Source organism: Drosophila persimilis, unplaced genomic scaffold (assembly GCF_003286085.1).
Source record: "Drosophila persimilis strain 14011-0111.01,24,50 unplaced genomic scaffold, DperRS2 tig00000124-arrow-pilon, whole genome shotgun sequence".
Classification (NCBI taxonomy): domain Eukaryota; kingdom Metazoa; phylum Arthropoda; class Insecta; order Diptera; family Drosophilidae; genus Drosophila; species Drosophila persimilis.
The window spans coordinates 13,015,351-13,028,043 of record NW_020825294.1 but is presented as its reverse complement, the minus strand read 5'-3'; the positions used below and the strand labels follow the sequence as shown (position 1 = coordinate 13,028,043).

At 38.3% G+C, this 12,693-nt stretch overlaps 2 protein-coding genes across 3 annotated transcripts; one reads left to right on the top strand and one right to left on the bottom strand.

Moving 5' to 3' along the window:
- Positions 1-3,398: 3,398 nt before the first annotated feature.
- Positions 3,399-4,585, bottom strand: LOC6597985 (mitochondrial fission 1 protein). Its single transcript, XM_002023045.2, has 6 exons — positions 4,506-4,585; positions 4,386-4,453; positions 4,259-4,307; positions 4,022-4,189; positions 3,842-3,954; positions 3,399-3,659 (listed from the first exon to the last, which is right to left on the bottom strand). Exons 1-6 carry the CDS (start codon positions 4,548-4,550, stop codon positions 3,638-3,640), a joined length of 465 nt encoding a protein of 154 aa, XP_002023081.2. The 5' UTR covers positions 4,551-4,585; the 3' UTR covers positions 3,399-3,637.
- A 2,081-nt stretch (positions 4,586-6,666) lies between these two features.
- LOC6597986 (integrator complex subunit 3 homolog) lies at positions 6,667-11,026 on the top strand. Of its 2 annotated transcripts, none has more exons than XM_026987399.1 (11): positions 6,667-6,828; positions 6,896-7,506; positions 7,826-8,459; positions 8,518-8,701; positions 8,768-8,970; positions 9,030-9,839; positions 9,984-10,141; positions 10,204-10,348; positions 10,412-10,537; positions 10,595-10,783; positions 10,855-11,026. In XM_026987399.1, exons 1-11 carry the CDS (start codon positions 6,757-6,759, stop codon positions 10,906-10,908), a joined length of 3,186 nt encoding a protein of 1,061 aa, XP_026843200.1. In that variant the 5' UTR covers positions 6,667-6,756; the 3' UTR covers positions 10,909-11,026. The 2 variants fall into 2 exon arrangements, with proteins under 2 accessions (XP_026843200.1, XP_026843199.1); XM_026987398.1 differs by having other exon boundaries at positions 10,837-11,025.
- Positions 11,027-12,693: the final 1,667 nt, after the last annotated feature.

The window sequence follows — 12,693 nt, the reverse complement described above, 5'->3', positions numbered from 1 at the left end:
CCGATTCCGTCGATTGGAGTTGGGTGTTCCTGTCAACAACATGACAGGACAACAACCGAAATTCAGTACACCTATTTTTGGGGGCACAACAACATTTTGCGTTTTCATGACGCGATTCGAGATGTCAGCATCGAAGAATAATTTGATGGAAGCTGACCGCGCGGCCTCTTTGGCGCTTCCTTTGAAGGGTCTTGCTGCTGATCTGCTATAATCGATTCCCGACGCAGATAGATTAAATTACGAGGCTGTTAAGCGTGCCCTGGAGCGTAGATATGGAGGTGACCACAGGCGGGAAGTTCCCTTGGAGCTGAAGGGCAGGAAACAACATTACCGCTAGAAACATATAGCGACTCCCACGCCTGGCTTACAATGATGCTCAAGAGGTGTCAAGAGGTATTTAACGGAAGATGCTTCATTTGCAACCAAGCGGGTCATATGTCGCTATATACAAAAAGAACGAGATTCTGGCCCCATGGAGCGGAAATCATCGCAGGAACAAAGGCATATACAAAAGTTGAAACCAGAGACCCCCAGACAGATTTCTTAAACTAAAACAAGCCGGTACAGAGGGCAAGGGCTGACTCATACTACGAACTGTCCCACAATTCTCGTTTCCTAGTTGCAGAGAAACTAGAATGACGTCATGGATAGAACCGAGCTGTTACTAACTTTGAACACAGGTGCATCTCATTCTATAATAAAGAGAGGTATTGTTAAAGGAAATGTGGAGCCAAGTGGAGTTCAGCTATAGCAGCGCCACGATGAGCTCAATCAAACGAAGGAGGCCATTGAGAAGCAAGAACAGCAGCTGCAGCAAGTGGAGCATTAGTTTTCTGAAGTTAGGCAATTGGCGGATCAGGTTTCAGGCTTAAGCAAGAGCAAAGTCTGTCCGAACTAGAAGGCTGCCGAGCCACAGTCCCAGATACAAAAGGATCTTCAGCTAAGCGAAGGCTAAGGCTGAAGCTGGAAAAGCAGTCCGAAGCAAACGAAATCCTGCTGACGAACTTCGCATTACTGGGAAAAAACCACGAATCGACCATTAGGCAAATGGAGCTGGAACTGCAAGTTCCAATCACAGTCGGACAGAAGTAAAGAGACCTTATAGACGGTCGAAGACGAGCTGAAGTGACTGCAGCAGCAGTTGGCAGAGTCCGATGAGGAGGGCAGCATACAGCTGAATGTTCAAACAAGAAAAACTGAGGCAGCTCTCGTCTCCAGCCAGGCGGATATAGAGTCGAAGAACAGGATGCTGGAAACCACAAATGCGGCACTGGAAAAGATCAACAAGGACTATGCGGAAACTCGAGCAGAAGCCTCCCAGTTGGAGGAACGTCTCCAGAAAATCTAAGAGCAGCTCCAATCCAAGCTGCAGGCAGAAAGAACTTCGTCGAGCATCCTTCATATCAAGATGACTAAATTCAGCGAACAAATGGCCAGCAGCCTGGTGGGTCTGACCATTAAGACCGATGCCTGGGGCCAAAAGATGCTGCAGAAGGACCGCGAGATGCGGGATCTGTGGACCAATAGCAGTTGAGCTGCGGTACCAAGGAGACCATCAGGGAGCTGAAAGACCGCCTAGAAATCACCAACACGGATCTCCAGCACAAGGAGAAAATGGCACTAGAAGATGCACAAAAGATCAGCTATCTAAAGACACTGGTGGAGGTCTACTGACATAGACAGCCCTGATCTGTTCAGCCGCATAAACTTCACGATTCCTATTAGACTGACTAGAAATTTTATACCGTTGTTCCTTCCACTTTGTAGATAGAATTATTCTTTGCATGAATCGTTTAGGGTCTTATGCTCGGACTATAACTCCCTTTACCATATTATATCCAACACTAATTCTCTTCCTCTTATTAAATTACTAATCCTTACACACCTTTCTATTAATTAGTAATTGTAGTGGTATTTGTATTTTGATTGCATGCTTAGTTTCTTAGTTTCTAAGTTTAGTGCTAATTTTCCTCGAATGTTAGTCTAATAGCTATCTTTCTTGCATGTTCGCGTTCGGTTCGGCTACGCACCGTGGGTCATGCGGCTGCGTTTTGCCTGGGATCCGCGCGTAACAGCCTTCTGCTGGTTTCACACGGGCCACTTGACGGTGCAGTAACTGCATCGCCTCTTGAAAGATGGAGTCATTGCATGTCAACGTCCAAAGATAATGGTATCGAATTGAGTTGTGGGTACTCTTTTTCTTATAGGAAGCTATCTATCACCTTAAGCAGACAGCTTACCCTTTACTGCTAAGCTACTTTGAGTGTGAGAGACTGAGTAAAAAGATAACGTTCCAAGGCAGCGGAGTTATCCACAGAAATTGATTTCTTCTTTATATTTATGCGTTGGCAAATTTCCCGTATTTCCCAAACAGTATTTTGCTCCTGTAGATATTTCAAAACGTTTAGACAGAGATATTTCATAAAAAATGGAAAATTAAATTTCAACAAAAAAGTAAAAAAAATAAAATTGCATTCTAAATAAACAATTTACAACTGCGATACAATTATTATACATAAACAGAGGCTTCTTTTAAAAAGATACATTTTCTTTGAATTTTTATTATCTCTGTAATTCTGCCTTTTCGGAGATTGGCTGAGCATTAATTGTCCGGATTATCAAGATTATAATGTTGTTGATTATTGGAGACGAAATTAACCCGACGAAATAAGTATAACCAAAGACTATAAAATACCAAGATGTTGCATGAGCGACCAAAAAGCTGTTCTATGGCGGGTCCTAACATTAGAACCCAAAAGGCACGAGGGAGCGCGCGGGGTTTCAATTCCCTTTTCGCCTGTACTTCGTCTCTACCGCGACCCCGCTGCCCATCGGTTTCGTCTGTTCGGCAATTCTGGACTCGAGCCTCAGCACCGTCGAAGCGGTGGTCGCGGATCGCCGATGTCTTTGGAGCGGCACAGTGGGACCTTTGGCCGTCTCAGCTTGCTAAATTTGTTAGTGAATATGAGTTCAATAAATATTTGCACACTGAAAAAATGTTAAACTTTGAGTGCTTATACATATCTTCTAAACTAAAACTATCTTGAAAATTCGATTGGAAAATTCGCTATTAGATGCGTACATTAAATTTATCTAAAGCACTCATACAATTTTTTTTTACTATTTCCGCTCCACTGTGCCGCCCCAAAGACATCAGCGACCACGCTGCCCTACGGTTTCGGCAAGCAGACGATTCATATTTGGTTTTTGTATTCTTTCTCTCGAGACACACCGACTCGACGCTGACCGAGGCATTGACGAAGCCGAGTAGCATTTCGGAGGCGAAGCTAGCGTAAAAGAGAATTGAAGTAATAGCCCCGCGCGCCCGTACCATGAAGCGTCAAACGAAAATTGAAAAAGAATTTGTTCCTCATGCAACATCTTGGTATTGTATAGTCTTTGGTATAACAGCGGTATAATTTATTAAATTAACATTATTGGTGCCTATCATTTCAATTTGACAATAGTGTGCAAATAACAATAACAAAACTTACGATTAAATACTTTACAAAGAGAAAAAAGTTAATATTGGAATATATGTATGCATTAATGACTTCATTATTAAAAAATTCTCTAAGAGCCAGCGTCTGCATCGTGATGTGCACGTGAAAACTCGTGTTGGGGAAGAGATGTTTCACTATTTATCCCGCTTTTGTTTACTACAAAAAAAATCATAAGACATACTTCATTAATATCAGGATAGTTTAAGAATTTAATGTAAAGAATGATTACAATAAAAATTTTTCCTGGTTTTTTTTAGTCGGCATGTTTTTGTCTTTTTTTCAATTAAATTATTTAATGGAAAAAGCATTATTGTTGTGATAAATAACTGTTCCATTACTTTCTAGCCATTGCGATTCCTAGTCCCAAAATGCCGCCCAGCACAAGGGCAGCTCCTCCAGCAACCGCCATCCCCTTTGCAATTTCCTTATCGCTCTGTTTTTTAATGTATTCCTGCGAAGCATTATTACCAGGTTAAATTTAAACATTGGTTCCTTAAGTATGTATTGTATTCATTCACCTCTAGAGAGCGCACTTGATCGTTTGATTCAATCTCCAGGAAGGCTTTGCAATACTTTAAGCCTTCAGTATAATTTTTAATACGAGCGTTTCCGAACGCTAGGTAATAAATATAATCACGCCTTCCGTCAGGATGCGTTCGTGCCAGCTCTTCCAGTATCATAATACCCTATATATATAGCAAAAATGTACATTTTTAACTCGCCTTTTGTAAAATATATCTCATTCTATGAGTCACCTTTCTTATGTCGTTCGTATAACGACTACGCACCAGACAAAATGCATATCTGAAAAGTTTTAAAGAAAAGAGAAATGTTTTAGTATGAAAATTTTGTTGCCAAAATGTCAAATATCAGGGCACGTACTCAAACTTTGTCTCGGAAGTTACTTCTCCGTCCAACTCGAGCTCATGGTGATATTTTTTTTCAAACCTCTGTAATAAGGAAGTACTGCAATAAACGTTAAACAAAATGGTATAACCGCACCTCCAAATCTTCTTGTGGTACTACATCATTTAATAGCTCGTCCATTTTTTTTTTGTTTGAAAACAAAGAAAATTTTTCACGAAAATTGTTAGTTGTTAAGGGTTGTAGTGTGACCACCCGCGGACCTTTCGGTGAAATATACCATTTGAAAATACCGATGAAAAAACCATTTTCATTTCCCAAAAATACCATTAAAAAATGTTGTATAAAAAAAACATAAAAAATGAATTATACATTTTTTACCATATTTCTTTTAGTCAAATATCAAATCAAAAAAAAACATAAATTTTCCTTCATATGAGATCATTGTTCATATTATCTACTTTTCACTACATTTATCGTTGATACTCTACGGTGACTTTCTCGGACATTTTGAACATATTTTTTTCCCGGCTTAAACTTTTCTTTCCATCTATGATTCGTTTGTGACCTGAACTTTGTAATTGAATTTTGCCCTAGAGTGTTGTATAAGTTCAACAGTTCACAACATAATTGTATTTGTTTCCTTGTCTGTGATTACTTATTCTATAACACATCAGTCTGAACGTGTCGTCCGGCGCAACGTAGCGACCGAAAATGAATTTGTTAATTTTGCAATCTATTGTATGTTTTTAATTTTCCCATATCTTAAAAATTATGTATGCCACAGATTTTCGTCGTTTGCGGGGAGGAAGGGGGTAGGTCGAAATTTTGAATTACACTTGTAACAGTGAGATCGAACAGAAGTGTGGGTACCAAATTTGGTGACTCTAGCTTAATAGTCTTTGAGATCTGTGGATGGTACAGATTTCCGTCCCTTGCGGCGGCTGAAGGAGGTGGGGTAAATTTTGAAATACACTTGTGCAGATTCGATATCACAGGAGTGTGGATACCAAATTTGGTTGCTTTAGCTCTTATAGTCACTTGGATCTAGGCGCTCACTTTTAGCGATACGCAAAGTCGACCATGATAAGTGTGTGTTAGAGAGAGACAGAGCGAGAGAGAATGAAACTGTTTCTTTCATTCTGGCTATAATATTGGTACGATCTGGTTCAGATTTGACAGCAGATATAATCATTCTTTACGATCATCATTTTCTCGTATCTTTAAAATTGTGTATGCCGCAGATATTCGTCTTTTGTGCGGGCGGGGCGATGTTTTGAAATACACTTGCAACAGTAATATGTATATAAAATGTCGTTATTCTAGCTCTTATAGTCTACGAGCAGTAAGCGCTCATAGGGACGGACAGACAGACATGGCCCAACGACTCGGCTATTGATGCTGATCAAGAATATATGTATGTACATATGTATATACTTTATTGGGTCGGAAAACAGCATGCAACCAGAATTTAATCAAGAGTTGACTGATTTCGAACAGCAAATTAATAGGACCATTCTATCTTACTGCGTTGCTGTGGTGTCATTAGTTGTTTGACTAAATTTAATGATTCGAAAGGTTGCTACCTCTCAGGAACTGAATCTCCAGATTATAAATAATACATATTTACATTTTGTAAAAAATGTTATCTTAACATGTTTCTGTAACATGCTCGTTCGTCAATCTGGCAACGCCAACAGAAGGAACCATATTTGTTCTGTATTTTATGACTTGAAATCTTTTTCTACACCGAAAAAAAGTGGAATCCAAAACTTTACACTGGGTGTGATTTTCATTTTGAAACAATAATCACACTTAAGGCGCGAGAACGTTGCTCTCATTAAAAAACAACAAACACAAAACCTTCTCAATTTAAAAATAAAGTTAGGTTACCTCTCTGTGACCGATAATTTTCTTGTTTTTTTGTGGACCTTTTTTTAAACCTTGTTTTGGACACAATATAATAGCAAAGAGTTAATAAAATTAGCATACCCTGTGAAAAATTGATTTAGCAATCGGATAAAATTATGACTTCCGAGATGAAGGTCTCAGCTAGCTAATCATATTTGACGGAATATCAAACATGAGGAATATGTATGACATTAATAGTTCGACCTTAAAAATTCGTCTGTATATTTACGGTATATTTTGAAAATGAGACGTATATTTTGGTATATTTCTGAGGCACAGTCACACTGCATAATTTTTCTGTCTATTCTAAAAAACAGAAAACACTATTTAGTAGATGTTTATTGAAATATATTTTACAAATGCTGTTTTCTTCATATTTGTTCAACAGTGTACGGTTATGAAGTTACAAGAAAACCAAAAGGCACATTAAGAGATAACCTAGTGAAACTCAAGCATACCCTTACCCACACACAAGCAAATGGAGCAGCAGCAACACGTCTCAAAGTTGTTTGTCTGCACGGCGGTTGATTGTAAAGATGATATCGAGGAGGTACGATACTTAGATCAAAAAAATTGTACATTTGAAATAAATAATAATCTCTTTCTTGTTTATTTAGAAATTTGAGCGATCTTACACTAATCTGCAGCAACAAATTGCAGGCCTTAGTGATAAGGAGATGCACGACATGCTGTCGCAGTTTGTTTGTAAAGACAAACAGCATGACGAAATTTCAATTGGCTTCCTTTATATAATGCTAACTGACCCTGGTATGGCTCCAAAAACGTATCGAGATATAACTCTTGTGTCCAGGGACGGCATGAATGTGATTGTTTCAAACCTTACCTTACTTGTCGCTGAGAAGTATTCTAAGCTCACAGAGGTTGCCCGCAGACAGCTTATCTGGGTATTACGAGAATTTGTGAAGCACCAGGTACTCAGCGTCGAAAATGTAATTTGGAACTGTTTACGACAAGCTGGCGGAGGAGATGCGTCTCACAGAAACCTGTTTCTCGTGGAGAGTCTGCTCGATATATTCATAGAGTACAGAGCATGGCTGGAAGCCAATCCGTTTCTCGTACAATCCACAGTTTACAGCTATGTCCGCCTCATAGAAGACCATGCTAATCCTGCCCTGATATCACTTCGTCAAAAGGAAGTAAAGTTTACAATTTCATTGATTCGGGAACGTTTCCATGATATCATTCCACTAGGAAGAGACTTTGTACGGTAGGTGTATAAAACAGTTAAATATTTTCAAAAAAAAAATATGCGAGTGAACCCTCGGCATGCATGATATTTAAAACATACTTATTGTGATTGTTTATTTTTGTAATTACCTGTTTTAAAGTTGTCTTTATAGCAAGTATCAGTTTGTAATTTATCTAATGAACTGACAAAATTCCCAGAAGCTTCTGCACAGTATTAAATAACATTTTTTTTCATTCAAAAATGTTTTGTAAAATATACAACATAAAACATTCAAGAAGCAAAAAAACATTTGGAAAGAGTCGTCTAATATTTGTATTCTATTTATTTTTTCTAATAGCCTTTTACAAAACGTAGCGCGCATTCCCGAGTTCGAACAATTATGGCGGGATATTCTCTACAATCCCAAGAGCTTACATCCAACATTCAACGGGATTTGGCAATTACTACAAATTCGGACAAGCCGAAGGTTTCTGCAATGTCGCCTCCTACCAGAGATGGAACGCAAATTACATTTTTTAGCATCGTCTGTAAAATTTGGCAATCAGAAGCGCTACCAGGATTGGTTTCAGGACAAGTATTTTGCCACACCTGAGTCGCACAGCTTACGCTCAGACCTCATCCGTTTCATAATTAATGTAATTCATCCGACTAACGATATGCTCTGTTCGGACATTATACCGCGATGGGCGATCATAGGCTGGCTCATCTCATCATGCACAAACCCAATAGCATCGGCCAATGCAAAGTTGTCATTGTTTTATGATTGGTTATTTTTCGATCCAGCCAAAGATAATATTATGAACATAGAGCCCGGCATTCTGGTGATGTATCACTCCATTAGAAATCATCCATTTGTCAGCAGTACGCTTTTAGATTTTCTGTGTCGCATTACAAAGAACTTTTATGTGAAGCATGAGGATAAAATTCGAATGGGCGTATACAATTCATTAAAACTTATACTTGACAAACAGGTTTGGTGTAAATATATATTTCTTAGCCGTTTAAATACTTAATAATTATTATTTACAGGTAATACCAAACCTACAACCGCTATTTGAATCGCCAAAACTTGACAGAGAACTTCGCAATTTAATACGAGAAAACTTCAGGGAATTTGTGTCGTCTTTTCCAAACCTATCTCAGCCCATTTATCCAACGCCACATCCTATTCAGAGTCAAATTTTTAAAAAAGATTTTCAAATGATGCATGGGGGTCAGTGTTCGTATTCCATAGTATATATCGTTTAAAGTCGTATCATAATCATTTTTATTTCTTCAGAAAATTATGATATCGCTGGAACTGTGTTTTCTACTAACAGTGGATCTATCGTATCGCTAGTAGATGAGGACAACAAAACGGCTATGCCGCCATCAGAGCGAGAAATTGAAGGCATTTTCAGGGACCAAGACGTTGAGAGCTTAGGAAGGAATAATAAAAACGATGAAAATACCGATGACGACGACGACTTGCCACTTTCAAAAGTCAGATTGCGACAGACTACAAAAAAAAAAACAATAATTTAATTAGTTTTCCTTTTCAGGTCAGACTTAAAGAAAAGCCAAAGGTTGAGCTAGCCGAAGCAATTGCCGAATCATTTGAAACTTTTATTACAAAACGGAACTCATTTACTTTTGAGGCATTTTTAAAAGATTTTCGTTCCTTACCTGCTTCTGCCTTTGAGGAGTTTCAGCTTAGTTATGTGATCTCGAATACCGTTTTAATTCTTCGCGAAACCTTACCCCAGCAAAATATATTCTCGGAGAGCAAGACTGATGAGAAGTTTTTGGCAAAGAGCATTAGCTATCCCATTTACGGTCTGTTTCGTTTTCTTTACGAAAACGATGAGAAAAGCAAAAAACCATTTCAAACAATGCTATCTGAGATATGTGAGCGAATACCTGAAACAGGATTTTTGTTTCTCTATTTTATGAAGATTCACTGTAAGTTGCAAACCCGCAAAAATTCACAACTGTCATATCAGTTCAAAACGACCGTATATCGACAAATATGCGATGCGGCTGATGACAAGATTGGCAACTGCCTGGTCAGAGACCTCGACCTGCTTGAGAAGGAAAATACAACCATTTACTTATGGCTCTTGCCTGACATCTATCGAGAGTTTAAGTCAATCGCCACCAATAACACTGAGCTATTGCGGATTACCCTGCGATGCATAGATGCAAAAAATGTTCGTGACATAATATACTCAGTCGCGCAAGGCAAGCTCACCATATTTAAACAAGATGGGCTGATTGATTGTATTAGAGAGAGTTTAGATTATGAGACATACGAACAATTCTGTCTGTGGCAGCTCGTTCAAGCACATGATGTACCCTTAAAGACTATTCAGGTAAGCAGTAGTTATGATCTCAACTATTCTATTTTTATACCCGGTGTACCTTATTAACTCATATTATACCGACTGAGTACCGGGTATAAAAGTAGAAGTTCACAATGTTTCCGCTCGTCACGCTAATAATTTCAAACTTTTTAGGACCTATTGCCAGAATTAGAAGCGGCAAATCATCCGGAAGCACTAAGTCATTTTCTCTTACTTTTAAAAAACGAAGAGCCGACGAATGAAATAATTCGACTTATGCTAAGCAGGGAAGCTAAATCACGGGGAGATCCCTTTGTCACTTCGGCGTTAAGGTAAACGTATACATTTGCCTACATTTCAGTAATATATTAATATGAAACTATTTTGTTGATAGGTTTTGGTGTCAGCGGTACGAAGAAAAGCTGTCTGAAATCATTGCATCTTTGCTAACATCAAAATATCCTAGCTCATCGCCTAACAAAAGAAAACGACCATCTAAAGGTAGTTCCGTTGCCAGCAGTACTCCCTCCGCTGATCAAGTAGGTTTATTACATAGAATCAGGATTTACTAATTACTCTTTTTAAAATTTGTGCTTTAATAGGTATTAAACCATTTAGAGCATTATAGAAGAAGTTGCAGGCACGGCACAGGTACCGGGCTATATGTTCATGACATGATGCAGCGGGCTTTGCAATCGGCATATTCTCATAGTAATGAAAGCACAAAGGCAAGTACTCAGTACATATTTGTAATCTGGTTCATATAATACAATATAATCCTATAGAAACAATTCAGCGATCTTTTCGCATTGGCAGCGGAAGACGAAACCACTGCCGTTGGCCGCCGTGGCGGGAGCGGTCGAGGACGTAAGCAACCAGTTAGTAAAAAGGACGCAAATAATCACAGCGCAGGAAATAAAAAAAATTCGGAGATCATTAAAACTATATACTCATCCGATGAAAACTCGAGCGAGGTATGGAAAATTTGATATGGAACACTGTAACATTTAAAAACTAATACTTTTAGGAGGATTGGTCGAAACAGAAAACTACACAGGCTGCAAAGAAACGGAAAAAAGTTATTAATGAGTCTGACTGACAGTTTGAACGTCAAACTCTGGCTTCAGTCTCCATTGTATGCTTTGACGAAGTGAATTATATGAAAAACGAAAAAGAGTTTTTCAACGACATTAGTTAAGTTGAAAAGTGTTTCATAAGAGTTTATAATTAATAAGTAAATAATTAGTAAAACAAACTATAGAATTTTTTGAATGTTAAAATTGTAACGTTATATTTTTTTATTTTCAATAAAAAAAAAATGCTTATAGATCTTTTAAAAAAATTACGGATGGTCACAAGGAAATGAGACGTGTCTATGTATAGGATCTTCACTAATAATAATATAATATGTTGTAACTAATGGGCAGATTAAGTAGGCTGACTGTAGGGTCGTCATGCCAGATTGATTAAAAATAGTTAGTCTTGGCTGTTTGAAACGAAAAATTCTTTTGAAATAAAGTTTCCCTGTTTAAGTAGAAAATAACTTTGTCTCCGTTCTGCATCCGGAATAAGAACCGTAGGAACGTAACAAAAGGCGTCAGATGTGCGGAGTGTTCAAAAATGGATCAGTTAAAGAAAGTATTGGCAGAGCGGAGCTTACCGTTTGAAAGCCGAATTACAGATGCGGTTGAAAGTTGCAATGGAGAGAACAGGACTCAGTGTTGAAAATTACAAGTTCTTGGATGAGGCTCCAGGTCGACAGTGGAGGAGAACCAGCCGGCATCGGACAATGGGCAGATGATGGCGATGTTGCATCAGATGATGCTGCAGATGAAGGGTCAAGGTGACCAACAGGAACAGATGATATTGCACCTAAAGGATCAGGTAAAGGATCAAAGGGCAGCCAATTTACAAAGACTAGAAGCTATCGCAAAACAGATGGAAGATAAATGGGCCAACTTTGACAAGAAACTCCAGGAAAACTCAAGCAGTTCAATTCAAAATGTCAGCGTATAAGAATAATTGGACTAAATCTGACCGCGCGGCTGCCTTGGTGATTCCCGACGCAGATAAACTGAATAAAGAGGCTGTTAAGCGTGCCCTGTAGCGTTGCAGCCAGTCAGGTGTTGACTTGTGAGGCATCACTCTTAATATGCTGTTCATCACCGAAAGCGCATATGCTACGAACTGAGGTGAATGATCGATTGTCAAGAAACGAGGGACATAGAGTATTCAAGCTTCATCTGAACTAAAACAGAATATATGATGAGACAATGCAATGATCGACAAAACGGTGCCAGATTCCGGGAAATGAAAGACTACCCTGAGAAAATAATGGACTCGAGATTTGAAAACGGATCTAGAGCACGAGTCATTGTAGCTGATATCATAGACGACATCAGAATATGAGTACATTTTATGACCCGTTATGGTTTTGCTCTAAATCGAGGAAAAGAGTTCCGAGCTATGAGAATGCACAACTACCTATATGTGAAAACGGTGACTACGGGTACGTGAGATTTTATTTTTTATATATTATTAATATATTAATATACATTTTTATCCAAAACGTTTCGTTTGCCCCGCATTTTATTTTTAAAAATCTTTGTAACTGAATTTTTCCCTAGACTTCTTAATAAGTTACTTCAAAAGTAAAGGTACACATAATTTTATTTTTTTTTTGTCTGTGATCATTTATTATAAAATACATACTATTTATCTAGTCGTAAAATAAAAAAAGTTTCGTTTTCGGTGCTCCCGTTTTCACAATTTTTGTATCAATATACATATTTTATTTTCTCATCTACGTATCTGACCTGGCTTCTTCGAAAATATGCAGCGTGATAAAAAGGACTTTTTTTCAATTTCTTTTCTTAAAGCAAAA